Source organism: Camelina sativa, chromosome 3 (genome assembly GCF_030686135.1).
Source record: "Camelina sativa cultivar CO46 ecotype springtype chromosome 3, ASM3068613v1".
NCBI classification, from domain to species: Eukaryota; Viridiplantae; Streptophyta; class Magnoliopsida; order Brassicales; family Brassicaceae; genus Camelina; species Camelina sativa.
Window position 1 is genome coordinate 7,362,452 of NC_141882.1, and position 27,769 is coordinate 7,390,220.

General features: G+C 37.6%; 9 protein-coding genes across 29 annotated transcripts; 3 read left to right on the forward strand and 6 right to left on the reverse strand.

Moving 5' to 3' along the window:
• The first annotated feature begins 436 nt into the window (after positions 1–436).
• Positions 437–6,243, forward strand: LOC104775929 (putative serine/threonine-protein kinase SIS8). 11 transcript variants are annotated; one of them, XM_010499894.3, is made up of 14 exons: positions 437–869; positions 968–1,681; positions 1,863–2,303; positions 2,531–2,634; positions 2,994–4,135; positions 4,220–4,260; positions 4,385–4,453; positions 4,557–4,657; positions 4,826–4,904; positions 5,008–5,106; positions 5,178–5,246; positions 5,419–5,468; positions 5,573–5,749; positions 5,851–6,243. In XM_010499894.3, the coding sequence occupies exons 2-14, from the start codon at positions 1,163–1,165 to the stop codon at positions 5,984–5,986; spliced, it is 3,027 nt and encodes a 1,008-aa protein (XP_010498196.2). In that variant the 5' UTR covers positions 437–869; positions 968–1,162; the 3' UTR covers positions 5,987–6,243. The 11 variants fall into 11 exon arrangements, 3 of the variants coding, with proteins under 3 accessions (XP_010498196.2, XP_019099067.2, XP_087364754.1); XR_015595325.1 differs by having other exon boundaries at positions 533–869; positions 4,389–4,453; XR_015595327.1 differs by having other exon boundaries at positions 533–599; positions 4,389–4,453.
• A 71-nt stretch (positions 6,244–6,314) lies between these two features.
• LOC104775931 (peptidyl-prolyl cis-trans isomerase FKBP17-2, chloroplastic-like) lies at positions 6,315–7,649 on the forward strand. Of its 2 annotated transcripts, none has more exons than XM_087508631.1 (3): positions 6,315–6,699; positions 6,858–6,885; positions 7,130–7,242. In XM_087508631.1, exons 1-3 carry the CDS (start codon positions 6,394–6,396, stop codon positions 7,183–7,185), a joined length of 390 nt encoding a protein of 129 aa, XP_087364757.1. In that variant the 5' UTR covers positions 6,315–6,393; the 3' UTR covers positions 7,186–7,242. The 2 variants fall into 2 exon arrangements, with proteins under 2 accessions (XP_087364757.1, XP_010498200.1); XM_010499898.3 differs by having other exon boundaries at positions 6,316–6,740; positions 6,841–6,885; positions 7,130–7,649.
• A 34-nt stretch (positions 7,650–7,683) lies between these two features.
• Positions 7,684–10,512, forward strand: LOC104775930 (uncharacterized). 2 transcript variants are annotated; one of them, XM_010499895.2, is made up of 10 exons: positions 7,684–7,823; positions 7,937–8,006; positions 8,111–8,178; positions 8,294–8,355; positions 8,475–8,556; positions 8,679–8,912; positions 9,011–9,139; positions 9,225–9,286; positions 9,371–9,490; positions 9,621–10,512. In XM_010499895.2, exons 1-10 carry the CDS (start codon positions 7,773–7,775, stop codon positions 9,694–9,696), a joined length of 954 nt encoding a protein of 317 aa, XP_010498197.1. In that variant the 5' UTR covers positions 7,684–7,772; the 3' UTR covers positions 9,697–10,512. The 2 variants fall into 2 exon arrangements, with proteins under 2 accessions (XP_010498197.1, XP_010498198.1); XM_010499896.3 differs by having other exon boundaries at positions 9,627–10,512.
• On the reverse strand, positions 9,184–10,597 carry LOC104778768 (golgin candidate 2-like). Of its 2 annotated transcripts, XM_019243524.2 has the most exons (5): positions 10,446–10,597; positions 10,303–10,350; positions 9,956–10,216; positions 9,689–9,745; positions 9,184–9,573 (listed from the first exon to the last, which is right to left on the reverse strand). In XM_019243524.2, exons 1-5 carry the CDS (start codon positions 10,560–10,562, stop codon positions 9,565–9,567), a joined length of 492 nt encoding a protein of 163 aa, XP_019099069.1. In that variant the 5' UTR covers positions 10,563–10,597; the 3' UTR covers positions 9,184–9,564. The 2 variants fall into 2 exon arrangements, with proteins under 2 accessions (XP_019099069.1, XP_010501508.1); XM_010503206.3 differs by lacking the exon at positions 9,184–9,573 and having other exon boundaries at positions 9,731–10,216.
• A 620-nt stretch (positions 10,598–11,217) lies between these two features.
• LOC104775932 (GCK domain protein) lies at positions 11,218–12,185 on the reverse strand. The gene is given in 2 exon segments (XM_087495287.1): positions 11,218–11,838; positions 11,841–12,185. Coding segments are annotated over 2 exon segments (495 nt in total). The 5' UTR covers positions 11,938–12,185; the 3' UTR covers positions 11,218–11,440.
• Positions 12,186–15,006: 2,821 nt separating this feature from the next.
• LOC104775933 (golgin candidate 2) lies at positions 15,007–19,003 on the reverse strand. 4 transcript variants are annotated; one of them, XR_015595328.1, is made up of 10 exons: positions 18,655–19,003; positions 17,242–18,300; positions 16,831–16,941; positions 16,670–16,729; positions 16,429–16,486; positions 16,227–16,279; positions 15,992–16,134; positions 15,749–15,874; positions 15,606–15,653; positions 15,007–15,519 (listed from the first exon to the last, which is right to left on the reverse strand). XR_015595328.1 is itself a non-coding variant. In XM_010499900.3 (10 exons), exons 1-10 carry the CDS (start codon positions 18,706–18,708, stop codon positions 15,154–15,156), a joined length of 2,028 nt encoding a protein of 675 aa, XP_010498202.1. In that variant the 5' UTR covers positions 18,709–19,003; the 3' UTR covers positions 15,007–15,153. The 4 variants fall into 4 exon arrangements, 1 of the variants encoding a protein (XP_010498202.1); XR_015595329.1 differs by having other exon boundaries at positions 16,042–16,130; positions 18,655–18,909; XR_015595330.1 differs by having other exon boundaries at positions 15,992–16,130; positions 18,655–18,898.
• An 18-nt stretch (positions 19,004–19,021) lies between these two features.
• Positions 19,022–22,410, reverse strand: LOC104775936 (ras-related protein RABA6b). 3 transcript variants are annotated; one of them, XM_010499907.3, is made up of 3 exons: positions 22,269–22,410; positions 20,235–20,468; positions 19,022–19,674 (listed from the first exon to the last, which is right to left on the reverse strand). In XM_010499907.3, exons 2-3 carry the CDS (start codon positions 20,453–20,455, stop codon positions 19,221–19,223), a joined length of 675 nt encoding a protein of 224 aa, XP_010498209.1. In that variant the 5' UTR covers positions 20,456–20,468; positions 22,269–22,410; the 3' UTR covers positions 19,022–19,220. The 3 variants fall into 3 exon arrangements, with proteins under 3 accessions (XP_010498209.1, XP_010498211.1, XP_087364758.1); XM_010499909.3 differs by lacking the exon at positions 22,269–22,410 and adding an exon at positions 20,570–20,794; XM_087508632.1 differs by lacking the exon at positions 22,269–22,410 and having other exon boundaries at positions 19,022–19,682.
• LOC104775934 (putative calcium-binding protein CML27) lies at positions 20,963–23,060 on the reverse strand. Of its 3 annotated transcripts, none has more exons than XM_010499902.2 (2): positions 22,269–22,861; positions 20,963–21,491 (listed from the first exon to the last, which is right to left on the reverse strand). In XM_010499902.2, exons 1-2 carry the CDS (start codon positions 22,765–22,767, stop codon positions 21,424–21,426), a joined length of 567 nt encoding a protein of 188 aa, XP_010498204.1. In that variant the 5' UTR covers positions 22,768–22,861; the 3' UTR covers positions 20,963–21,423. The 3 variants fall into 3 exon arrangements, with proteins under 3 accessions (XP_010498204.1, XP_010498205.1, XP_087364759.1); XM_010499903.2 differs by lacking the exon at positions 20,963–21,491 and adding an exon at positions 21,497–21,975 and having other exon boundaries at positions 22,269–22,864; XM_087508633.1 differs by lacking the exon at positions 20,963–21,491 and having other exon boundaries at positions 22,025–23,060.
• Positions 23,061–25,516: 2,456 nt separating this feature from the next.
• ATLP-1 (Pathogenesis-related thaumatin superfamily protein) lies at positions 25,517–27,130 on the reverse strand. The gene is made up of 3 exons (XM_010499910.3): positions 26,654–27,130; positions 26,100–26,424; positions 25,517–26,005 (listed from the first exon to the last, which is right to left on the reverse strand). The coding sequence occupies exons 1-3, from the start codon at positions 26,709–26,711 to the stop codon at positions 25,651–25,653; spliced, it is 738 nt and encodes a 245-aa protein (XP_010498212.1). The 5' UTR covers positions 26,712–27,130; the 3' UTR covers positions 25,517–25,650.
• Between the last annotated feature and the right edge of the window lie 639 nt (positions 27,131–27,769).

Genomic DNA, 27,769 nt, shown 5'->3' on the forward strand with positions numbered 1-27,769 from the left:
AATAGCCCTAAAGAAGGAATTTTGAATATGGAAAGCACGATCATAAACTATTCAACGATTGTATTATTTTCTTATTTTAAATTAGATAACTTACTTACAGTAGTCATCTAAATTTTTTTAACGATTAGCAAATAAAAGTGAATTGGTGAGTTTTTATTTATATAGCTCTGTTATTAGCTTTGACTGGTTGGTACAAAATAGAGAATTTCTTTCTACAGAATTGAGTTTAATTCTCGAATTGCTTTTATTTTTGTTTACATAAACTAAGGAGAAACAAGAAGAATATATATATTTTCTCTAAAAATTCACGTGATTACTAATTCCACTTGTGAATTACTCTTCACTTTTTCTTTTTCTTTTACGAGTAAGACTTTAATAAATGTGTTACTACAGGAGTACTACTTATTTATGGCGCAATGTGTAATTCTTGTCTTTCGACCAAAAATCGTTTTTTTTCCAAATCCTAACGACCAATGACGATGAAAGGAAAAAAAAACATAAAGTTGAAAAAAGGCAGCGCCTTTACATTTTTATTAGGATATGTTGTACAAAATTCAAGTCTCCGCCCAGCTCAAAAATCCACTCTTCCTCCTCTACTAGTAATCTCAAATCTCAATCTATATCTTACTCTGTTTTTTTTTTTTTTACGCAATTTTTTTTTAGTTGAATTTTGTCGGACTTTAAGAGAGAGAAAGTGGCGTCTTTGTGGACTTTCTCTTTATAGGAGAGAGAGAGAGAGAGAGTCAAAGGACTCAAGAGAGAAGCAAAGAGGTTTTGTTAACTTGCTGAAGAAAAAGCTCGAAACTTTCATCTGTTTCTCTTATTGGGTTTTTTGATCAGCTTTTGAAATCACCAATAAATACAAAAAAGTGGGTATTTTTCTTGAAATCGAAGTCTGATCTCCGTTTAAGAGTTTTTTGCTTTTGATTTTGGATTCCGATTTGAATCTTTTTTTTGTTGGCTGCAGTTATTATTAGGTTTTGACGAGCCGTTGATCTGGACTGAGTTCCAGATCTCCGGGTCGTGTGTGTGTTGTTGCCGAGAAATTAGGGTTTTAGCTCAAAAAAGTTTGTCCTCCTTCTCTTTTTGGATTTTGAGGTAGGGATGATGGTGGACAAGTTTCCTCCGGGTCGATGTTGTTCGCTGCTGTGACATTTTGAGTATGAAGATGAACATGAAGAAATTTCTTAAAAAGCTGCGTATCACTCCCAATCAACGAGACGACGGTGAAGGTTCTGTTTCTAACCGAAGCAACAAGTCCAGCGATGCAGAACCATCTCCTTCTGATTCTTTGAGGTCTCAAGATACGACTCATAGTAATAACCCTGAATTCAAACCCTTTTCTGGTTTATCCAATTGGTTAAGCTCTGTTGCTCAAAGACGTAGCCCTACTACTACTACTACTACTACTACTACTACTTCTTCCAATGCCATTAGTAAAGAGGATGAATCAACCATGGAACTTGGTGGTGGGTCGGAATCTGGGTTGCAGGGTTTGGGTTCTACTAATTCCAAGGATCCGGAAGTTGAAGAAGAATACCAGATACAGTTGGCTCTAGAGTTAAGTGCTAGGGAGGATCCTGAAGCTGCCCAGATTGAGGCTATGAAGCAGTTCAGTTTAGGTTCTCGTCCTTCTCCTCCCGAGAATTCTCCAGCTGAACTCATGGCATATAGATACTGGGTGAGTTTTTGACTCATTGCTAGAAATAGAAACAATTCCTTAGTCACTTGAGCAAATAATAGACTGTGCTTCAATAGAATTAAGTGTTGAGTTGATACCAGAATCCACCTAGAGAGATTTCTTGACTAGTAACTCTATACTATTTCTTCTGACCAATTTTATATCATCTGGAATTTTGCAGAATTATAACTGTCTTGGCTATGATGACAAGATTGTGGATGGTTTCTATGACCTGTGTGGAGTAATGAATGAATCTTCCTTAGAAAGAATACCTCCCTTAGTTGATCTCCAAGGGACACTTGTGTCGGATGGTGTAACTTGGGATGCTGTTCTTGTGAACAGAAGCGAAGATCCTAATCTGTTGAGGCTTGAACAAAAGGCTCTTGATATTGCAGCAAAATCAAAGTCAGCGTCTTCTTCAGGGTTTGTGAACAGTGAACTGGTAAGGAAGCTGGCAGTTTTAGTTGCAGATTACATGGGTGGACCAGTTGTGGAGCCAGATAGTACGTTAAGAGCTTGGTGGAGTCTGAGCTACAGCTTGAAAGCAACCCTCCGTAGCATGGTTTTACCCCTGGGTTCTCTAACTATTGGATTGGCTCGTCATCGTGCCTTGTTATTCAAAGTATGTACCCTGCCCTCTTTTACTTTTGCTTTGTTTGATAATTAGCATACGAGGGTAACTTTTTGTAATCTCATGACTGTTGAAGCTTCTTGCTAGTTTGGTGCGTGTTTGAAATTTTGTGCAAAATGCCCTTGTTTGTCTGACTATGTTTTCTTACATACAAAGCTTATTGCACCTCTAAAACGCGGTGTGGTGTTTCGTCTCTTCTTTCTTATGAGACTTTGTAGGTTTTGTGTGATAGTGTCGGTGTTCCTTGTCGAATAGTCAAAGGACAGCAATATACTGGTTCAGATGATGTGGCAATGAACTCCATTAAGACTGATGATGGCAGGTGACTTTCGAATTTGAATTCAATTGTTATGTACTTTCAACAATTTCTCTGTCACTTGTAGAGAAAAATGTATGTGTATATTTCTGCTCACCAACCGTGTGTGGGTGTATATGAAAATATGTGCATATGGACTTGGGCGTGTGTTATAGCTAACTCGCATCTCTAAAATGGCCAAAGTGTAACTAAAAGTGTAACTTTTTTTACTAGGATTGATAAAAGTGTAACTTTTTTTGGTGTAAGCAACAATACCGTTAGGATTGAAAGCAGGGAGCATGCGTCATGCTTGTATTGTGGTTACTGTTATTGCAGTCTGCAAATGGCAAAGTATTTTCCCTAATGCATCCAAATGTGAATTTTAGGGAGTACATTGTTGATCTCATGGGAGATCCAGGCACGCTTATCCCCGCTGATGCAGCTGGACTACAAATGGACTATGATGATTCTGTCTACTCTGCCAGTCCCAGGGATGCTTATTCATCTCATGTAGCTTCTTCCAGCAGTGGGGTCGAGAGCTCAATTGAAGAGCACGCAGGATCTTGGTCAGCGGAACATCGTTCTAGGACCAAGGGTTCCCGGGGGGAAAACCAGTCTGAAGGTGGAGGGGATCTCATGATTCATCCAAATATTTGTAGGGAAGTTGTGGGAAGTCATAAGGCTCCTGTTCAACCTGTATCCGGCAAACCTACTCATTCTTTCACCCATGCCAGATCACCATCTTGGACTGAAGGTGTTAGCTCTCCAGCTGGACGCAGGATGAAAGTCAAAGATGTTTCACAATATATGATCGATGCTGCCAAAGAGAATTCACAACTAGCTCAAAAGCTTCATGATGTGTTACTTGAAAGTGGAGTTGTTGCTCCTCGAAACTTATTTTCAGAAGTTTATTCAGAGTCAATGGAGGCAACAGTTGAAATAAAACCTGTGGCTGAATCCAATGATGAGAAAGGGAAAGATTTTGGAACAATCCAGCAAGGAAGAAACCAGAGCAGTCTTGGCCCTGTGAGGTTTTTACCTCCACTTCCAAGACCGCAACCTAAAACAAATACTCATGATCGACGTGAACATTCAGGACCTGGACTCGGTCATTTGTCTGATGATTGCAAAATTGATGGTCAGTCTGATTCGTCACATTCTGAAACATCGACTGACTATCCCAGAAATGTTCCTGTTGCCGTAGCTGCAGCGGCTGTTGTTGCATCTTCCATGGTTGTTGCTGCTGCCAAGTCAGCAAACTCGGATTCATCCACCTTAGAACTTTCTGCTGCAGCTGCTGCTGCAGTTGTGGCGACAGCTGCTGCAGTGAGCAGGCAGCTTGAACTAGATTCACATAGCAACGGGGATGCTGGTTCTGCTGGGCTTCATGGGGTAGGTTCAGGAGGAGAACGAAAATCTGACAGATCTACTGGCAATGAAAGTTCAAAATCTGATTCTGCAATTGATGATGTGGCTGAATGCGAGATTTTGTGGGAGGAGGTTACTGTGGCTGAGCGTATCGGACTGGGTACTAACTTATGCTCTACTAAATGCTTTAGCGTAACAACTGCTACAACAAATAAGTATTATTGATTTACCTATTTTGATGCAGGATCATACGGAGAGGTGTATAGGGGAGATTGGCATGGAACTGTGAGTATCTCTTATTTCGTTAGCTTAATACAGTATCAATGTAGCTTACTAATTGGCTGGCAATGAGAGAAGCGTGGTAAATTTGCTTATTATTTCATTATCAATGAAACTCTTGATTTGGTAGGCAGTGGCTGTCAAGAAGTTCATTGACCAAGATATTACTGGAGAGGCACTGGAGGAATTCAGAAGTGAGGTATAAGTTCTTTCCTTCTCTGGAAATTCTTGCACCCTTTCAAGTTTCAAATATTAACCGCTAAATGACAGATTCGTAATATTTCATTTCGACTCGATTCAAGGTCCGGATGATGAGAAGGCTCAGACACCCTAACATTGTTCTCTTCATGGGAGCTGTAACTCGCCCTCCAAATCTCTCAATTGTTACAGAATTTCTTCCTAGGTATGCTATGATCTGTTTCATGATTTAATTGTTTTCACGCTCGCTACATGATTTGCGTATCTTTGATGATAACTATCCTTGTCTCATCTATTAGTGAGCAGAGATCAGACTCATCGTTCTCTTTTCTGTGTGTTCTTTTCAGCTTATAAGAAAATTTTGCTTGTGCAGAGGTAGCTTGTATAGGTTAATCCACAGGCCAAATAACCAATTAGATGAGCGAAAACGTCTGAGGATGGCTCTGGATGCTGTATTACTACTCATTTCTCTTCCTCTCCTTTTTTACCTTTACGATATTTTTGTATCTTCTTGGTTGTTTCTTACAAAAACAAAATAACTTCGAACCTTTGTAGGCCCGTGGAATGAATTATTTACACAGCTGTAATCCGGTAATTGTTCATCGTGATCTTAAATCCCCAAACCTTCTAGTTGACAAAAACTGGGTTGTCAAGGTCAGTAATTCTTCCTCTCTAATTTCATTCTAGCTCCTGTTATATCTCTTAATGGCTTGCATATTTCTCAGGTGTGCGATTTTGGGTTGTCTAGAATGAAAGTAAGCACATACCTGTCTTCAAAGTCAACAGCAGGCACGGTAAGCTGCTAGAAGAGATTCATTGTTCTCCACTATGATAGTTAATGTCAACTAAAAAGATTTGAGTAGATTCTCAATTCATCAAGCCGAGGAACATAATTCGACAGTCAAATATCATCAGAAACAACATCATTTCTTACTTGGCGTGATGTTGTGTGTTTTCTCATTTTAGGCTGAATGGATGGCTCCAGAAGTGCTTAGAAACGAACCAGCGGATGAAAAGTAGGGTTTTTTCTTAAGCTTTCCTTACCAAAAGAAAGATGCTTCTAGCTTCTTATTATATTTGTCCCATGAAATGTTTCCTTATTAACATAATGTGAAAACAGGTGTGATGTGTACAGCTATGGAGTTATCCTGTGGGAACTCTTCACGTTACAGCAACCATGGGGGAAAATGAACCCAATGCAAGTTGTTGGTGCAGTAGGGTTTCAACATCGAAGACTTGAAATCCCAGAGTTTGTGGATCCTGGAATTGCAGATATCATCAGGAAATGTTGGCAGACGTAAGTCAGTTTATAGTAGTAGAGTCAGTTTTGTCAATGAAATTTAGCTCTGGTCTGTCTGTAATGGTTTAATTATATATTTGATCTGGTATTATTGGTAGGGATCCAAGGTTAAGACCAAGTTTTGGAGAGATCATGGCTTCTCTAAAGCAGCTACAGAAACCTATAATGGGTCCGAACAACCAGAGAGCAGGAGTTCCCAGTTCTTCATTGATCACTGATGAGCAGGAACAATAACAACATGCTTGAAGAAGATGATGAGACTAAATGATGATGATGGTGGGGGGATCAATTCTTTACATATTGTGTTCTGTGATGTGCTTGCTGTTCATGTGTGTGTATTCACCATGTTTTTGTTTACAAATTGTAAAAAAAAAAAAATGAATGACAAAGAAAAAAAAGGAAAAAGAAATTATTTTGTCAATGGTTAAAAAATCATTGAGAATTGAACTTTCATTTCTCTTATATACGAAATTCAAAGTTAACTGTTACTATTATCTGTTGCAAAAAATTGAAATTTTTTTGATTATTTCGCGACTAAACAATAAATGGAATAAACCTTCTGTTCTGTTCTGTCTTGAAATAACATCAATAAGATATCATAAATTAGAGAGAGAGAGAGAGAGAGAGAGAGAGAGCTGAAAATGGCGAATCTATTCACTGCTACGGCTCCTTTTCTCAGAGTTTCACAGCCTTTCACCAAAACGACACCGTCCCATCATCAGTGCTACGCCTCTTCTTCCACTCCGCCCGAGCCTGAGTCTTCTTCTTCTTCTTCTTCTCCTCCTCCTCCTCCTTCTCCGTCTCAACCGCTGACATCGCAGCAGAAGAGGAAGAAGACCGTTGAGACGACGGATTGGGTTGCTTCTTCCCTGACGCGACGGTTCGGAATCGGGGCGGGTCTTGCCTGGGCGGGGTTTCTCGCTTTCGGTGTCATCTCCGAACAGATCAAGACTCGGATTGAGGTTTCTCAGGAAGTAGCTAACACCAGGTCTTTAATATATATTTCTTCACAAAGTTTTACAAATTGACTTATCACAAAGAATGAAGTTTTGGATTCTCTAAGTTGTTTCTTTTGTTGGGGTTTGCAGAGATGTAGTAGAAGAGAAAGAGATTGTGTTACCCAACGGCATTAGGTACTTTGCAATTTTATTGCCATTCACTTAGATTATTCAAAGTTGTATGAGCTTTTTCATCCATGGATTAACTTTTAATTACCTGCTTAAAAGTTGTATAAACAACCATTGAAGCTATTCAAAGTTGTGTCCTTGTGTGTTTTTCTCTGTGTAATGAGCTTATTAAGCCATTGTAGCTATTGATGTAGCAATGTTACAAAAACAGACTGCTCTTAAATCAGTCACTGATCTACAACCTTTGTAGGTACTATGATCTACGGGTTGGAGGAGGAGCGACACCAAGGGCAGGAGACTTGGTAGTGATTGATCTAAAAGGGCAAGTGCAAGGAACTGGACAAGTATTCGTGGACACATTTGGAAGCAAAGGCAAGAAGAAGCCACTGGCACTTGTGGTGGGTTCAAAGCCATACAGCAAAGGATTATGTGAAGGCATAGATTATATTCTAAGGTCTATGAAGGCTGGAGGAAAACGCAGAGTGATCGTTCCACCATCGTTAGGATTTGGAGAGGAAGGTGCTGAACTTGAATCGGGTTTGCAGATTCCTCCCAATGCTTCGTTGGAGTATGTAATTGAGATTGATAGAGTCTCCATTGCGCCTGCTTGATTATTATTATTTATGTACAGCTTTTTTGGTTTAATTGCCAATTATGAGATTAAATAAACCGAACAAAACCGGGTCAAAATATTGACTTTTAATGTAACTCTATAATATTTGTATTTTTTTTTTTTTTTTATGTGGTTTAAACGTACTGTATTTGGGACATTGATAAAGTCTTAGCCACGACTTTGAAGAATACATTTTTCGGCTGTGAACGAAGAAAGGAACAACGAGGATTAGGAATCTAGAGGCGGCGCGGAGTTTGGAGAAATTGATTGGTTGGAGAGAATGGTGAAAGTGATCGATTCGCATTACCTAGCCGTCACCGCCATTGTCACCGTAATGTCATTTTTTTTTTTGGGGGCGTTTAACGAGAAAATTAAGAGCTGGGGGGGGGGGGGGGGGGGTTAGGTTGGGTCATTTCCCTAATGTAACGTTTTGTTGTTCTGTAGGTTGGTTATCAATTTATATTCTTCGTAATCACAGCTCTTTTCAAATTTGATCAAGTTACAGACTTTGCCGGTACGTTGACGCTCTTATATAAAATCCTTTCGTAATTCTTCTTTCGATTGTATACTTTGTCATGTATTGACTCGGAAATGAATGTTCAATGTTGTTTTTGTCAGGAAGTACTAATTTCGTAATACTTGCTGTATTGACTCTGGTTCTCAAAGGGACATTTCATTTTCGTCAGGTTAAAAGACCTTCCACCCTCTCTTTCTCTCTGAGATCATCTTTCTTGAGTTATTTCCTAGTCTCATGAGTTTTTTTCGTTCTGAGATATTTGACTCAATTCTTTAATCTCCTAGGTAGTCTTGACTGTGCTAGTAGTCGTATGGGGACTTCGTCTGGGACTGTTCCTCCTAATGAGGTCTGCACCTTGCCACCTTGGCATCTGCAAAAATATCGTTGTGACAGAAATACATAACAGTTAATGAAGTTTTTCTAGTCATGTCATGATGTATCTATTCCATCCTAACGTTTGAGTAGGATCTTGCAATGGGGTGAAGATCGACGCTTTGATGAAATGCGTGGAAATATTGGGAAACTTGTAGTCTTTTGGGCTTTTCAGGTTTAGCTACGATACGAACTTTGGTTTTTCATCTTTTGAAAATAGAGAAGAAAGTAGCTCAGCTAAGTTGGAGTCTTGTTATCTAACACCATGTGGGTTTTTGTTGTTTTTTTCCCTACCAGGCTGTGTGGGTTTGGACAGTTAGTCTACCTGTTACCTTTGTTAATGCAAGCAACGGTGGAAGATTGTTTCAGCCCGCAGATGTTATAGGTTGGACAATGTGGGTTGCAGGGTTCTTGATTGAAACTATAGCTGATCAACAAAAGCTTTCATTCAAGAACTGTCAAGAAAACAAAGGAAGATGGTGTGACGTTGGTATATGGAAGTATTCACGCCATCCAAACTACTTTGGTGAGGTTAGTATCGTTTGAAAACATATTTTGGTTTTGTATGAATTAGAAGAAGCTCCAAAAAAAAAAAGAACAAAATGATGGGTGTGATTGTAAATTCACAGATGTTACTCTGGTGGGGCATATATGTGGCTGCATTGCCTGTGCTTAAAGGTGTCGAGTACCTTGTCATAGTTGGACCACTCTTTCTCACTTTGCTACTTTTCTTTGTTAGCGGCATACCATTACTCGAGGTTCTATCTATCTCTCCTCTCGCTTTCCACTCTTGCACATTCTGTTACACAGCAGAAACAACATTCTTGTTGTGTATAAATGCAGGGATCTGCGGACAAAAAATATGGTAACATGGGAGCGTATAGACACTATAAGAAGACAACTAGGTATGATACAAAGCTCTTTGAACCCCGTTATTGGCCCTCGAATATAAGCTTTAAGTCCCTCTTTCAATTGGATATTGTTTACAGCCCTCTGATTCTGTTACCGCGAGGAGTGTATGGGTACTTACCAAAATGGTGCAAGACAGTCTTTCTCTTTGAGTTTCCATTGTACAGCCGGAATCTCCCTCAAGAAACTACTACAGTCTGGTGAGTCTCTTGAAATATGAATGAATTATTCACAGCACATTTGTCATTTATTTGGCTTCAGTCTCTTTGTAATCCTACAAAGTCTGTGTCATGAACCTAATGAGTTATTTTCATTCTTTTTACGCGCAAGGGATAGAGGAAACTCAAATAAGAAGAGCCAGAAAAGTATTGTATATTTCGCCCATCGCCTAGTTCTACCTTCATGATCAAACTCTCTCTTTTTTTTTGTATAGATTCTCGTTTGTCTTTGAATACCTGCGAAAAGAAAATGATACATTGATTGTGAATACAATAAGATTCAATCAAATTGAGCATTAAAAAATCGTTGGAAGGACAAGTACATATGATTCAAATGACACGTTCTTATGGAAAAGACTATTGATGTGAACTGTTACTGAATTTCTCTAAGGAAATCACGGCACCTGAAGAAGAAGTATCAGAATGAGAAAGTAAGATGTATAATACCCAGAGATGAAGGCAAACAAGATAGAGCACAGCCCAGATTTTGGCGGTCGGGTTTCTACGCAAGAAGACGGTTCCCGAGACGAAGATAGCATTTAGTTGCATCACTAGCCATCCCAAATGTTTCTTGCCTGACCGGATTTTATCTTGGAAAGCTGGTTTAAACTTTGATCCTGAGAGTTCCCAATCTCCTGCTTCAAGATCTTGGGATGCGGCTTCAATTGCAGACATACCTTTGTTTTCTTCTATAAGCCTTGACACAGCCTGGCAAATAATCCAAATTGGATTGGGTATGGAAGCAAATATTTATGTTTTGGGAGCAAACAGGTTGGTGAGATTCATCAATGTACCTCGATTCTAAACGATATGGTTGCTTTCTCTGAGGAAAGCGCTTCGACCTGGTAAAGTTGACAAGACAATTTGGAAATTATTCTGGAAATTATTCTGGAAATTTTTTTTGGTCTAAATGTCTCTATCTGAAGTGTAAATATACCTGGGATTGTTTTTGAATAAGGTGGTCAGTAAGCTGGTTGAGTCTTCGCTTCAGTTCAATTTCCACTTCAGTTGGTTCTTCGAGTTCCTTTCTCATCATTTCTATGTCTGCTTCCATTTTAGTTGCCTGAATTTAACAAGGAATCAAGCAAAAAAGGTATGAGCTTCAAATATAATCTTGAGTTCTGTATCATAATAGATGGATCTTCCAGTCTGTCATATAAAATTTGGTTTTGTACATATCTAAAAGTGAGAGAAAAAAACATCCACAAGCATAAGTGAAATTTTATATATGGTTAAAAGTAATGTTTATAGTAAATCATTTATATACAAACTCCACTTGTTTACACCATCGGAATATTGATTGTGATTTGTGAATCAGTAATCTATGGAAAGAGAAATCGCGTATCAAAGTGAAGGGGAAACGAAACTCAATCCAACCATCTACTCCGATCCCAATCTTCGACCTTCCTTCGACAAGTGACATTTAGTATTTTCTCGATACAGTAAATAAACCAAGAGATAAGCAGCCTCGTATGTATTTCGATTGATAATGATCAACAACAAAGACAATTTCTAATAGCGAATTAAGAAAGAATATCAATATATAGCACCATATGGTGGGAGACAAACATAAATGAAATTTTATATATGGTTAAAAGTAATGTTCATAGTAAATCAAGCTCTAAAAAAGGCTCACATTTGTGTGTGACAACATAAAATATAATAACATTGAAATGAATTTTTGACTTTTTAATCAGCAGAAAGCAATAGCAAAAAGTAAAAATGATCAAATTGATTGAGAAAAGAAAGAATTTAGGATGAATTACAAATGTTAAATTTCAATTTAGAATTTCACCTCTCCGTGTGGCAAAGCACGGGTCGCTTTCCTAGTCATATTAAAAACAAAACCAATCTTAATTTTCGTTGGGAAGCTGACAAACGAAACTTTTTATTTTTGCTCCCAAGAAAAATTATTCCCAAATCCAGTACTGATTAATCCCAAAATCCATCCGCTGGCTCAGTCGCAGCCGCCTCCTCTTCCGATAAGACCCCTTCGGATACACCGAAGGCTAAGATATCCTTAGATATCAGTTCTTGAGAAGCTTTGACAATAGACAAAATCGGCTGATAGTAGTCAGAGTGAGCACGCATACACTTGTTGAGCCTAGGCCAGAGTTTATGACACTTATCCGTGTATCTTTGAGATTCATCTATGCAATTTTTCATAGCAGTAAATGATTCTTTGCAACGACCAGCTTTCATGAACTCGCATAACCGCAATTCTATTTCCTCATCCCTCTCGGTCTCACTTTGCTTTGGTTGGTCAGTTGACGTATCTCCCACTTTCGGCGGGAATAAGGCGTCGAACTCCCTCGCTAATAGATCTACAAATTAAAAGCTCTCAGTCTCTCCGCTGTGATTTGGGGGTATCTAGAATGGAACTTTGACTCCTCCGTTTTCAAAATCGTTGATGACGTGATGATCCCCATCGATCTTTCTCGGCCGTGAAATAATATTCTTGTGAAAATCGGCGATTCACCCGGTCAATAAATTAACAAGAGGACACGATTAGAGATGTACGAAAAAGACGAGTATATATATCAAAGAAAATAGGGAAAAAATAGGCTAGGGTTTCATATTTCAAGAGATTAGTATTAATCATTAAACAAGATAATTGCCCGGTTTATTTTAGCAAATTTCTATAAGTAAAAAGTAGTTTCAATTTTTTTTTGGGGTTGATTGTTGATTCCACCTAAATGATTTTTTTGCAAAAGTCCAAATATCATATCTTATTATATAAAGTTGGTTTTTAAAGTTAACCATTACCATAATTTTGACATTTGTCAAATTATTAATATGAGATTTTAACATGTATAAAAGTTAATATTTAATAGAGGATTTTAGATTACGACACAAAACAAAAAAATTATTTTAATGTAAAAAGATAATTATCAAAAAATTAAGCAGTTTTTTTAAATAAAAATTACAAAAATTAAGCAGTTGATGAAGAATGCTTGTATGTTTTCAGCAGGTGTGCACTAATGTGTGTTAAGTGTTTTCAGGTTTAAACTCATTTGTTTCAGCTCAGAAGAATGATCATGATTCTCTAAGTGGTAAAATCCATAGAGCAGCAATTGATCAAGAGTCTGAGTTTTGAACGACGGATTGATCATGTAAGTATGATCAAATAGCTGCGTGTTCATCTAAATATTTGGGTGTACCAGGAGTATTGAAAGATTGGAAGTAGCTGTTACTGAAACTCACAACTTGACTCTAGTGGTGAAAGGACATTAGAGGATTGGTGTTGATTCATCATGCGTCTGAGGACAATTCGAAAGACTGATACTTTTTTTATTGATAAATGAGTATAGTGTCAGTTCCATGATACGAAGGAAAGGAGCTATATGTACCGGAGGCTGATGAATGCTCCTAGACAGAAGATTGTGCTTGCAAGTTATTATTTCATGTCTGTATAACAGGTGGTTATTCATTAGAGCTCCACCCTTGATCAACGTATTTGATGCTTTAAGAGAGCATCTACAGAAGTGTGTTGAAACTTCAGTGTCGTGGAGTCAACAAAAGAGGGAAAGGTGATCGTCTCACCCTTGATGATCCACAAGTGCATATGTTTGTGATGAGACATGTTATTTGCAGTGAAAACAGAGGTGTGTGATACTCTGTTTTAGGTCATTTACATCCATTGAAGAACGAACGCTTGTGTTTGGTTCCAATAATGATGGATGAGGATGTTTGAAGCTGTTGGGCTTCTGAAAACTGTGTCTGAGATTAAGCCTTACATAACCATAGTTATATGAGTTTTCCGGGCAAATCTGTCAACTATCAGGGGTTTGATCAAGACAATGAATGTTCTTGTGAAGAACTGTGCATTTGGAGTCTCACATATGACGAATTGGAGAAGGGATATGTGTTTAGCTCATCTAATTAGGTAATGGCAACAAGACTCTGTGTAGAATCGTTCAAAGAAACTGGTTTAGATGCAAGAATGAAGGATATTCACAGTGAAGCAGAGCTTTGGAAGTATAGAACATGCTGCACAAGGTGCTGTTCTTTCCTGCAAAGCTTGTGTATGGTCACATCCACACTGTAATTCGATCAAAGAGCTACTTGTTGTTCGAATTCTCGACTATCAATGTCCTATTGCCCAACATATAGTTGTGGGTGCAAGAAGAATCAAAATGCCTACACACATGAAGCTGTTTCAATAGGCGACAAGATTGATCATCAAAGTGCTTAAGGATGCGAAGCATTGTTAGCAGGTAAGTGATTCCCATAACTCATTATATTGTTGTGATACATATGTCTGTTTTTGACTTAGTTGATCACTCAAGCTGGGGGAGAATGATTCTGGTTCTGGTTATTGTTATAATTCTAATCAACGCCTAATGTTAAGGAGTTCTGGATTTATGGGGGAGAATCCTTGTAGCTACTTGGTTTAGGGGGAGAACCATTGTTTATGGGGGAGGCTTAGTTGATTAATTGGTTGATCTTAGGTTGCTAATGATTGAGAATTTGCCAATTGATTAAGTCTGATTAGAGAGCTATGAAGAACATGGTTTCCGCTGCAGCCCGCTGGGGTTTCTGATTATTAGGTTCTTAATCATAGTTCTGTTTGAACAAGCTGTTGATTGATTTTGCTAGATAATGACTATTGTTTTGTCTAGTTGTTGCTTGTTCTGTTTTGGCTTGTGTTTGTTGGAGTGTCTTTTCAGAATGAACCAGAGAGATGCTTCAGTATCAAACTCAGTCAAAAAGGGAGAGATTGTAAATGCAGTTTCTAAAACAACTCGCTGAGAGGAACAAGTCGTTGTGCCGAATAGAGTGTTGTGCCAATCAGGAAGTTGCATCAGATCACAAACGCCTGAGTTGCTGACGTGGATGTGTGAGCTGACGTGGCAGGACGTGAGTGGATGTGATGATGTGTCGAAGAAGGTTGCTGACTTGGCATTGGAGATAGAGACGAAATTGTACTTGGAGATATGAAGAAAATTCTCTACAAAATATAAGGAAAGGATAAGCTTGAGGAGCAAACAGTTTCTTTATCCCGTGATACTTGGAGATTCGCCTTCTACGGTTTCTCAAGTAGTGTATATATATTCTAGGAGTAGGCCACGAGCCAAGTTGAGCACTCTAGATTATTGATACAGTTGTAAACTTCGAAGCCACAAAAATAAGACTTAGAAGATGTGTTCCCAGTTCTCTGTGACGTTAATCAGGGAGGTGATTAAGTGTGCAGAAAATTGTTTTTCTTTCTCTTAGATCTACACTGGTGAGAGTCTAGATAGAAAAGAGAGAGGGTTGGTTTTCTTCTCTCATAGATAAAAAGAGAGAGGATTGTTTTCTTCTCTTAGATCTACATAGGGTGTTGTGTTAGATAGAAAAGAGAAAGTTTCAGATTCATTCTTAGTCGGAGTCAATCCTATTGGGTAGAATAGGTTGAGTAAGGGCCGAGATAAAATTGTATCATTGTAAGAGATAAGTTTTGTTAATAAGATTGAAGAGAAAGTTGGCTTGGTGCGTTCCAAGTGTATATCAGTGTGTTTTGTGTCTCTATACCTTTACATACTTGCGAAAAGAGAATGATACATTGATTGTGAATACAATAAGATTCAATCAAACTGAGCTTTAAAAAATTGTTGGAAGGACAAGTACATATGATTCAAATGACACGCTCTCTATGGAAAAGACTATTGATGTGAACTGTTACTGAAGTTCTCTAAGGAAATCACGGCACCTGATCTAAGTTCACCTGAAGAAGAAGTATCAGAATGAGAAAGTAAGATGTATAATACCCAGAGATGAAGGCAAACAAGATAGAGCACAGCCCAGATTTTGGCGGTCGGGTTTCTACGCAAGAAGACGGTTCCCGAGACGAAGATAGCATTTAGTTGCATCACTAGCCATCCCAAATGTTTCTTGCCTGACCGGATTTTATCTTGGAAAGCTGGTTTAAACTTTGATCCTGAGAGTTCCCAATCTCCTGCTTCAAGATCTTGGGATGCGGCTTCAATTGCAGACATACCTTTGTTTTCTTCTATAAGCCTTGACACAGCCTGGCAAATAATCCAAATTGGATTGGGTATGGAAGCAAATATTTATGTTTTGGGAGCAAACAGGTTGGTGAGATTCATCAATGTACCTCGATTCTAAACGATATGGTTGCTTTCTCTGAGGAAAGCGCTTCGACCTGGTAAAGTTGACAAGACAATTTGGAAATTATTCTGGAAATTATTCTGGAAATTTTTTTTGGTCTAAATGTCTCTATCTGAAGTGTAAATATACCTGGGATTGTTTTTGAATAAGGTGGTCAGTAAGCTGGTTGAGTCTTCGCTTCAGTTCAATTTCCACTTCAGTTGGTTCTTCGAGTTCCTTTCTCATCATTTCTATGTCTGCTTCCATTTTAGTTGCCTGAATTTAACAAGGAATCAAGCAAAAAAGGTATGAGCTTCAAATATAATCTTGAGTTCTGTATCATAATAGATGGATCTTCCAGTCTTTAATGAAAAATTATACAGCTGCATATACCTAATAGGAAACCTGAAGCAAAAGTCAACCAGACAATGGTGTTAGCTAACCTTATCTTGTAACCGCCCGATTTTATCAGTCAGCAAGGAAATCTCTGCTTCAAGCATCTGGTGTTCGAATATGTCTCCCCTAGAAGTATCTGACTACACAGCCCACATATAAGCAGCATGGTTTTCAGACCAAAGAGAAAAAGATTAAAGAAAAGAAAACAGAAAGAAAAGGAGTCCCAAGTCACCTGTTTCAGAATTGATCCACTTTCCCCGCTACTATAAGTATTCCGCTTCAGTTCTACATGATAAAGACAACTTCTTCAGCAAAACAGAGAAGTGATTATCCCCAAGTGAATAAGAGCAGTACAAAAAAGTCATGTGAAGTAGAAGAAGCTTTTTATAAGAGAGGTGCCTAACTGTATAATTTCTCAAAGAAAGAACCCATACCTTCCAGAGTAGACTCTTTATGCTCAACTTGTTGTCGGAGTACTGCCACCTGCTCTATCTGGTCACATCAGAAAGGAAAGAGATCAGTAAATAAATGCAGATATAGAAATTGGTTCTAAAACCTTGACTCAACAATTAGGTATTGATCAAAACATCCTTAGCGTCAGAAGATCGACATCTTTTAGTAAGAACGCTGAACATTACCAATAAACAAAATAACTAGATGATTTAATCTTTATACCTGAGTCTCAAGTTTCTTCTGCCCAGCAGCAAGCGATCTTGTAAGTTCCGCATTTGCAGCCTATAACATTCCATTTTTTAATATGTAAAACAGGAAAACAGGTCCGTCCATTATACTAACAGCACTTTGAAATGTCACCAAACAAATTACGCGGTTAATACCTCCAATCCGGCCAAACGTGTGAGAACTTCCATTCTTGTATTGTTATGCTTCTGTTTTTCAAGGTCAGCAGCTTCCAGTGTTTCCATCATGTTTGTTTGCAACTCTGCAGCCTAAACGAAAGAGGACAAACACAGCATATCCAGTTCATTTAGCTTGAGTAATATCACTGTCAAATCATATTGTAGGTTTTCGCAGCAGCTTCTGTCATATGCATAAGGAGCTTTGCAGTTCAGACTCTAAGAGTGAAACTAGCGTTTTGCTAGTCAACAATAATAAGCATGTCAATTTAAAAATTGAATCAAGTAATATGCTTGCATTTTGTCAGCTGAAACATAACATAAAGTCGAAGTTGCAGTCTTAATTGCTTAAACCTTCATCATTGCAAGCAAAAAACTTGGTAAAATTGCTACCTCTTGTGCCTGTTGTTTAGCTCGTTCCTCGACTATTTTCTCTAAACTCTGTTTTTCACCCTCAAGTCTTGCTACCATATTCTCTCGCTCTTTGATGACCGCTACAGCTTTTGTTGCAATTTTTTCAGCGAAGATTTTCTCTCGTCTCCTCCTACGCTCCTCCCTCTGACGCTCTCTCTCAGAGTCTGTGCTCGAATCAGACTCATAATCGGATTCAGATTCATCACTTGACAAGGAAGAATCCTTCCTCTTTAGACCATCAGAAACATTGCTCTGCGAGTGCGAGACTTCTTCCCTCAAATGCTTTCCCCATACCGCACTTCTTCTGGGCTCACGACCATCCTTTTTTCCGGGACTTGGTAATGTTTCCTTAGGGAGAGTCTCATGGGCCGATCTCGTGGAGTCATCCATGGTAGGTGGCTGAGCACTGACATCCTTCTCACTCTCTTTACGAGTTGACTTCACAAACATATCCCTAGGAGCATTCCTACTTTCCATGTCAGCATCAGAAGGGCTAGACACTTCCTTGTCGCTAGGTTCCTTATTCGGCTGTTTTTGTGGCCTCCCTTTGGAATCGACAACATTACCAATACTCTTCTCACTCTTCTTTCCATCAGATAACAAAGGATTTTTCCCCACATTCCCATGCCTTTTTACATCCTTCTTCAATCCCCGAGTCACAGATGTTCCACCAGGAGTACGAGGCTTAGCAGTGCTGGTCCCCTGACTTGGAGAACTCAGGAGTTCTGTCCAGTCATTGTCAGTGAGTTTATCAGTTTTATCTTCTGTCAAACCCTGTGACGGTGAACTTGTCCTTTCTTGGGATTGATCTGGTTTGCGTAATTTTTTGCCACTACTCAAGTAGCTAGGTGGTTTTTGCTCAACTGAGTTCATCTGAGATCCACCACCAGAATCACTACCACCTTCATATGTCTTCTTTCTCAGCTGATCTTTCAAAGAAACAGGACTACTTCCAGATTTTGGAGAGGTCTCAAAGACCTCGTCATGGGTCTCAGACTTCTCATCCTTTCGTAGAGACTCTGCTGCCTGCTGATCGAGCTGAAAAAAAAAAAAAACACAGTTTACATAATTCCAAATTAGCACAAATTTTATGGTAACGAGCTCAAGTAGATTTAGACTCTCGAGTAACAAACTGGACAAAAAACAAACGCAAGAATCCGAGATAGTATAAGCAGTAATTGGTGCAGTGCAAATAAATCAAATTCCTGAATCACATCAATTTCAATAAAACTACTCTTACATTCGAAACGTGGGGATCAAAGAGTTCCAAACATGAGGATCGAGATTAAAGCTAGAACCCAGACGACTTCCAAATCCGATAATTTTCATACTTAATCTATGCAAAACGATAATGAGATTCGACATATCTCTCTCTCTCTCTCTCTCTCTAACCTGTTGAAGAATCGTTTCGGCGGCTTTGAGCTTCGACGAGATCCAATTCGCCATTTTTTTTCTTCAATGCTCTTTATGAAAAGAAGATGGGATTAAATACCCATCGACACCGTTTTGTTACCAAAGTGAGTTCTCAATTGCACTCTCGCATCAGAGATCAACGAAGAAGACGAAGATGAATCGGAGAGGTGTGTTGCTACAGTGACGTATCGGTGACGTAGTTATTTTAGCAAACGCCGAAAGAGACTCCGCAACTAAACCCAGCGGAATCCGGTTTTGTTTTCCGGTTTACTATTCATTTTGTCTTTGGTTCATTTAATTCCAAGTGTTACTGTTACTGTTACTGTTACTGTTACATAAACAATGGTTTTAGTTTAATTCCAGAAATTAAATAATCCAAACCAAAATATGGATGGATCATAGTTACATTTTGTGTTTTTTTTTCATTAAATGTATAAGACAAGTCCAGCCAAGCCAACAATTCAACAATTACTTACTAGCTAGTTTTGACATCACTGATGTTTTCAAAACAATATTAATAAGAAAAAAATAGAAAATCAGTTTATTTACTTGTAACAACAACTTGAGAGTGAAGTACTCAACGGTCTAGTGGCGGTAACTTCATGAATATTCACAATCTCTGTACCCGCGGGAATGACCGTACCGTCACCGTTGGGTCTATTGTCTAAAGCGATCTTCTGAGTCAAAACCTCATGTATCCGTCCGATCATGCTTAGAAACGCTTCCTCCACGTTTTGGTTCTCTAAAGCCGACGTTTCGAGAAAATAGAGACCTTCCGATTCGGCTAGACTTTGACCCTCTTCTTCTTCAACTTCTCTAGACTGCCGGAGATCGGATTTGTTACCAACGAGGACAATGACGACGGTGTCCGGATTAGAGAAGCCTCTGAGCTCTGACAACCATTTTTTAATGTTTTCGAAAGTGGTTCGCCTTGTGATGTCGTAGATTAGTAAAGCTCCCAAGGCTCCACGATAATACGAACTCGTTATGGCTCTAAATCTTATTTCCTCCCATTCAAAAAGGAAAAGAAAAAGAAACAGTAAGATACGTAAAAAAAAAACACACACAAACTATTATAGAATCTCACAATTATCAATATAAGATAAGATTTGTCGAAATAAAAATAAATTAAATAAGAAAAACAAAAGGAAGAAAAGGTCGCGACATTTAACTAAGATTAGGTCCGCATGACATCGATTGCTTATCAAGATTTTCATTATTTTCTTCTGCGCGTGGTCTATTTTCCTAATCATCATCATCCCAATCCTATATTTCATTATTTATTATTTGTTGTTTGTCTAACATATTTACCGTTTGACATTTACATACAAAAAGAAATGTCGAAATTAAGTTTAACAAGTTTTGACATATTCGTTTGTTTCGTATGTCTACGTTAAAAATTTGATATAAATTGAAGGATATATTTGTTCGTGGTCAATGTAAAAACAATTAATGGAAGTGAAAAAAAAAAATGTGCAACAATATTGTTCTTACGTTAAATACATATATTTTGATGATTCATCAAGTCCGTTATTATAACCAAGGTTGAATTCTATTACCTTTCTTGGCCGGCGGTGTCCCATATCTGAGCTTTGATGGTCTTATCAGCAACGCGAACACTTCTGTAAGCGAAGTCTACTCCGATGGTTGGTTTAGAGTCTAACCGAAACTCATCTCTCGAGAATCTCGACAAGAGGTTTGATTTTCCGACGGCCGAGTCTCCTATCAGCACAGCCTTGAATAGGTAGTCGCACTCTTCGTCGTACGATTCCTCGGCCATGCTCTACGGTGATCTGCGCTTTAATTAGAGTTTTATGTAAGTAAAGCAACAAAGGATCGATCGATATAATGGATGGATATCCGAGAGAAAGGTTTTGTTTTATTGTATAGAAACCTCTCAAGAAAGTCTTTCCATCAAGTATATATGTGCCTCTGTGTTATTGAAATCATGTATAAATTATGCATATAATGTCATATGATTGCGACAATTATATAGTACTATTAATATTTTATTTGTTCTCATGGAAGAGTTAATTGAGGACGAAATACTTTTCGAGAAAAGTAGTATGTATAAAATAGAAAAATGAAACGAGCAGGACAAGGATAAAAGAGGCGTGACAGAGATTGTAACATAACAACACAATCCAAGATATTTGTTATATAGTGTGTTTATTTGTCAACGAGATTTATTTTATCTCCTGATTTAAAAAATATTGTGCTATCTATTCATTTCAACAAGTTGTTTTGTTACTATTAGGTTAACAAAGGATGAAGTTGTAACGTATTATTATGAAATAGATTTATATATATATATATCTGTATTCTCAGACTCAAGTCATAAAGCTCAATCATGCATGTTTTAAAAGTAGTAGTCGGTACGTTTGAGTTTTGACAATTACCAAACTCACTCACGGTTAGGTTATGACTTGTTAACAAAATTACAAATAAAATAAACTTAGGGCCTAAGATGGGATTTAATAGGCCGGACTCTTACACAAACAAGTCAAAAGTTCTTCTTCCATAGAGAACGAGTGGAACGAACAAATGGAAGTCCATTTGATTCTTTTTACTCCAAAGAGGAAGAGTGGAATACGATTCGAAGACGTAAACGTCTTCTTTTTTCCAATGTACACAACCAGTCAACCAGCACCATAGGATTCCATCTCTATATATCTTTTGCAAACTGGGGTTGTCTTTTTCACGAGGACTAGTTGCTTGCCATATATTTAAGGTAATCACACTTGTTTCCTAAACCACTTTGATTACTACACCCGGAAATAGCTTTAATATAGACAAAGATACGAATATACTACTCCCTACATTTCAAAATATATGATATTTTAGTTAAAATACGCATGTTAAGAAATAGTTATTTTTACAAAGTTTAACCAATTATAGACGAGACTGCATAATATAGAATATAAAATTAATCAAAAAAATTACGTAGAAAATTGTAAACATCCTATATTATGAAACAAAAATATTTCTCTAAACATTTTATATTATGAAACGGAGGGAATACTACTCTGTATCAATCTGGGCGTCAATTCAGCATTCTTGGTTCGTAGTAGGAGAGGAGTTATATTAGTAAATTCGTTGAAACCAGATCCTCGGCTAAAAAACTTTTGATGGTCCCCAAACAGTAAAATAAAGGCATGTGAATCAGTTATCTCTTTGTTTTTTTCCCTATACCGAGAACGCGTCCGTTGACCATTTGGAACGCCTTATAAAAGTCATGAGTTTCTCCCGGAAGCCTTAAGGTTTGATGTATTCAAGACAGTGATTTCGTTTCTATGCCAACTAGTATAAAACTGAGTCAGAGAGAATCGAGAATGCAAGACGAAAGGAATTTACAAACCAAATTTGTTTGAACAAAGAGACAGAGCAACGATGATGATAATTTCCAGAATATGCAACAGATCTACTTAAAAATAAAGGAAATCTCCACCATCTAAAGTATTGAGGTTAGACTGATGATGATGATTTATCACATTTTTAAACGAGTACCTATTATTATTGTTTGTTCCCAATTTGAGGATATTCCATTTCTCAAAGAATCCAGATCGATAAAATAAATAAAACCTAAGCCGAACCTCCATTAGCAGATCCGTTGTTGATGAGGGAGGAAGAGGTCATCATCTTCTGAAACTCTTCGAAATTGACATTCCCGTCTCCGTCAGCATCCACAGGTCCGATCATACGAGTACAGTCCTCGACAGAGCAAGACATTCCAAGGCGGTTAAGAACCTGGTGAAGCTCAGCGGCGGAGATCAGTCCGTTTTTGTCCTGATCGTATAGATCGAAGGCGTCACGGATCTCCGCCGCGGAGGAAGACGAGCGGCAGAGAGTAGAGAACTCGTCTCGGTTGATGAAACCGTCGCGATCTATGTCGACCTCTTCAAGGACGCGGTTGAGCTCCGTCTCCGTGTAGGAAGTCCCCGTGGCTTTAAACACGCCGCCGAGTTCGAGCACCGAGATCTTGCCGTCGCCGTTGGAATCGAACTGGTCGAAGACTTTCTTAAGCTCCTCTGGGTTAGCCATGTCCACCGATGCAGGCGTGGGTTTGGCGGTTTCTGGATTTGCGCTTGCCATTTTTTTTTTCTTTGTTTTTTTTGTTAAAAGGGTAAAGTTAGAGAGAGAGAGAGCTGTAGGGGGTGGGTTTTAGGAGCACTTGGAGAATGATGCGTCTGACCCTTTTTATAGACACATTATTTGATTTAATACATTTATGGGTGTTATTAGGTTATGATGATTCAAATAGAGTTTTAATGACTTTAAATATTATGTAAAATAGTATAAGTTTATTCAATCAAAATTTAAAATTGATATGTATAGATATATTATTGATATAATTGACGTGCGTTATGATTTAATTAATGAATAATTTCAAAGCTAAGTTTTATATAATAAAATTCTTATCAAGTACTAGAGTACATGATTCGTAATTTGTATACGGGTGGAGATAATAATAATATGTTACTCAATTACTCTCAGTCTTTTCACGTATTACATGGTTTAATGAAAACGGCAAGACGCGATAAATGTCACGTGCCTACATGATGAGAGTTGCAAATGGCATTACCTCTTATCGAAAAAGGCAAAGCTCCCGGTCATATCTTTTCGTTTCATCACTTAAAATAATCTTCAAACAGACAAGTCTTTAATTATATCCAACTAGTTGATTCAGTCTTAAACTATATTATAGTCTGTTAAATACTAGTATATCGTATTAGTAATTTAGTAGTATTATTATTATAGTATTAAAAGTACACTATTTTTAATACCTTTTTGTTTTATTTAATGCATTAAGTTGGAGTGGGAGAGTCAATGCAAACAAAAATGCTAAGTCAATAGAAAAAAAAAGACAATTGTAAATATCACTTAAAATATGTTTTTATTTTTAAAATATCATAATTTAGTTTTTTTTCTAAAAATATCACTAAAATGTAATGTTTTTCAAAAATATCACATAATTGAATTAAAGTAAAAACTAATTCTTAAATTATAAATACTAAACTCTACCTCTAAAAGCTATACCCTAAAACTAAATGTATCAACCCAAATCTAAAAAAGAAAATTTTAATTTTTAAAATTTTAATTTTTTGTGTTTGTGGTAATTTTGGAAAAAAAAGTTTTGTGGTATTTTTTAAAAATAAAATAAAATATAGTATTTTAAAAAAAAACCTTTTTAATAATATTTAAAGGAATTTCTCATAGGAAAATATGTCTCGATCTAACGCGGCCGGGACACGCTCCTTTTACGCGGGGTGATTGTTTTACTAGTAGTAGTACTAGTGTAGTGGGGTCTTCTTCTTATTTTATCATCGGTTTTTGTTTTTGTTTTATTCTACTGTGCATTGATGTATCCTTGACCCTCAAGAGTTCTCAAAAGATTACGATTGAATCTCATTATGTTATTCTTAATTATGACATTATGAAATACTAAAGTTTGAGATTAGATTGTTTTGGTATTCTGTTTTAGCCTTCTTAATGACTGGTTTAGTTATGTACTTTATTAGAGTAGTAGTTATACTTTTGATAATCAGTTAACTTCATCTTCATCACATATTCCAAATTTCTTGTTTTTTTTTTTTGTCAAAATTCCAAATTTCTTGTTTTAATAGAGATTTTAACAAATTTCAACAACAACAAAAAAAACTTCTCTCCCGTGGTAGCAATCTCTGTTGTGGTGACTGTGCCAAAATCATTGCGGATCAACGTTCTTGTTTGATGTCATTCTCAAAAGGGAAATGGAAGGTATAGTTTAACATTGAGTTTAAAGATGGAAAAGATCGTTCCTAGCACGCCATCAAACCATGGCTGAGAAGCAAGCATGAGTCATGGTTAGTCATCTCAATAGAATAATCATTCAGAAAGCAAAGAATCAGATGGTGCATTTATGGAGACTAATAACAGAGATAAAGTTGTGCAATGTTTCATCTCTGGTCTCTCCCTACAAACAAGAAACACGACACTTCGAGGGTTTCAAACTGATAAGACGACACTAACCAAACAGAACCTCGTCATTATCAAATTGAAGTTGGAAAACAAATGCTAGTGGTATCTTAAGCACAAAGATGTAAGGAAGATCCTCGTCTGTCGAAGAAGCTAACAAATCACATTCAAGTGAGGAAATAGATTTTTTTCACTAAAACATTCATGCATGTATGGGCATCAACAAAACCTTAAGAGCAAATCAAGATCTCTCAAATCATATTAATAAACAGAACCAGTCTTAACTCTTAACTATAGTTGGGAAGCTAACAAACGAAACTTTTTTTGCTCCTAAGAAGAATTTATTCCCAAATACAATACTGCTTATTCCCAAAATCCAACAGGTGGCTCAGTCGCAGAGCCGCCTCTTCTTCCGATAACACCCCTTCGGATACGGCGAAGACTAAGATATCCTTATATACCAGTTCTTGAGAAGCTTTCACAAGAGACAAAATGGGCTGATAGTAGTTAGAGCCTAGGCCAGAGTTTACGACACTCATCCGTGTTTCTACGATTTTTCAAAGCAGTAAATGATTCTTTGCAACGACCCGCTTTCATGAACTCGCATAACCGCAATTCTATTTCCTTTGGTTGAAGAATTGACACACATTTAGTTATTATATTCTAAAGCCTAAAACGAGAAGGTTTTTGTTTTCTCGTTGTGGACTCCTACAACCAGTCCCAGAGATTTGTTAATTGGTATAATCAAAAATATCATTCAAGGACTTCGTGTGTGTGTGTGTTTTTATATATGGCAAACGATAGCAATAATCTTTGCTCCTGGTCCACGAAGGCTTTATATAGATTTTAGACTCACAAAACACATCACTAAGTTGGATGAGTTCAATTGATAATGATTGTAGGATTTGCATTTCATTAGTGTTACAAATGTAGCGATAGAAAACTCAAGATTTCGAAACATAACAAGATGCTGTTGCTAATAGAGAAATGCTGCTTCTTAGTTCTTACTGTTTTGTTCGGCTAATTTAAATGGCGATGGTGAGGGCAAAAGGTGACAATGTAGTTAGCCTTTGAACATGTGGCGATGCTGGTTGGGTCATCGTAAGCGTAAGAATAGGCTTTGGGGCAAGCGACTTTGAAGATTTTGGAGTAAGCCGTTGGTTTGCAAGACTGTGGGTTACCGAACAAGCCGGTGCAACAGTACTGTGGTGAATTGAAAGCAGAGCAAGCGCTTTTACAGGCTAGTACGCGTTTACCGTTACGTGACCTGACTTGTAACCCAACCGGACACATCTGGTTTAGATCGCTTACACAACCGGCGTAGCTACATTGACCTGAACCCTTAACCGGCATTATCGACATCGCCAGGTTATAACTGTCATTACAACAAACAAACAAAAAAAAAGAAGCAAAATTAGTGAGAGAAAAAAAACAGGGAAGCAAATTTGAAGTTAAGATTATTTACAGACCCGTCGACGAGGCTGACGTCATAAAAGTCTAGCTCAGGGCCGAGGGTGATTTCGGCGAGAGTGGCCGGAGGTGAACCGCCGGCACCGTTGCAGGAGAGAGAACCGCCGCAATCCCCGGTGGCGCAACGACCACGACCAGATCTGTCGAAGGAGCAGCCGTGGCGACCCCAGAAGCGGCCGGACCAGAGTGGTGGGAGTTGAAGAGTGTGGGCTTTGTTAGCCGGAAGCTTAAAACCTCCTCCGGCGAGTATGTTTTGGCCGGCGCTGGGTTGGATTCCTGGCCACACTGGGTGCTTGCATTTGTTGTAGAAGATTACCGTAGAAGCTGCTCACAAAGAAACAACAAAGCTAGCTTGTGTTATTAGAAATAATAATCTTCAAGTTAAACTTAAGTATCTAATAAAAGTGCATTTTTTAACCAATGGTAGAATATTTCACAACTCAGATTTATGTACATTTTTATGGACATATAGACGAGGTTGAAGCAAAGACTAGAAAATAACAGAAACTTAAAGAGGTCTATATCTAGCTAAGGGGAATGTAAAGAAAATAACCTGAAGCGTGAGAGAGGAGAAGAAGGAAAGCAAAGTTGAAGAGGTTGATTGAAGCCATTTGATGGAGCTCTCTACTGAGCAAGAGTGAGACTGAATCAACTTGTTGTTTACTTACTTCTCAGTGCTTTTTATGGGATTTTAAGAGAAAAACAAAAAAAAAAAAATTAAAGGAGAATTTGGGGAATGTAATAATGGCAAATGTTACCCACACTTCTCGAGACTGTCAGACCAGAAGTTAGTGCGTTATAGCTTTTTCCTTTTTACACAGTAATAATAATGTAACTGTCCTTCCATCATCAAATTATCAACTCTTCATCATATTCGTTATCTGATCTCAATTGAAATCATCATTCTACCTAGAAAATTTGATGTCAACAAGACAACAACAACATTATTGAGTTAATCTAACTAAACCATCCTAGTTTTTTTTTGTTTTTTTATTTTTTTTTTCTAATCTCCAACAAAAACTCGTCCTTCCCAAAAAAAAAAAAAAAAAAAACAGAGAGATCTCTAATGTAACATTTAACTCGAGTTCAAAAATGTTTGTATAAAGGTTTTGCCAACAATCGATTTGGACTAACGGCTATAAAGATAAAAAGAACTAAGGTGAAATTTAGTAGTACGGATTAATTTCACTATATTGAATGAATTATGTGTAAAAAACAGAAGACTATAAAGTAAATTAATTTTCTTGACCAATTCGAAAAGTATAGTAGGTCCCATGTCTCCTTTCCTTTCATAGATTCTCTTCTTGGAATGCTTGTCATTCTTCACACTCTTCAAAACAAATTGACTACACATAGCCACATACTACTCTAATTACCTATATTTTGTACTTAATTGCAGACTTACAGTATGATTTAATATACACAACTCTTAAAAAGGTTATTGTTGTTGGAATTGTGTAAACATTTAAGTTTTTATCGTTTGTTTGTTTACATTCTTTTAGCTAATTCATGTTGTAGTTGTAAACAACTTATGTAGTCTGTATCTGATAAGCACGCATGGTATATAACGTAAGCATTGTTGAAGTCTATATCTGATAAACACGCATGGGTAGATCTAGCTTTTCTCGACTAGTTCAAAATTCAAAAGAAAAAGAAGACAAGATGATCT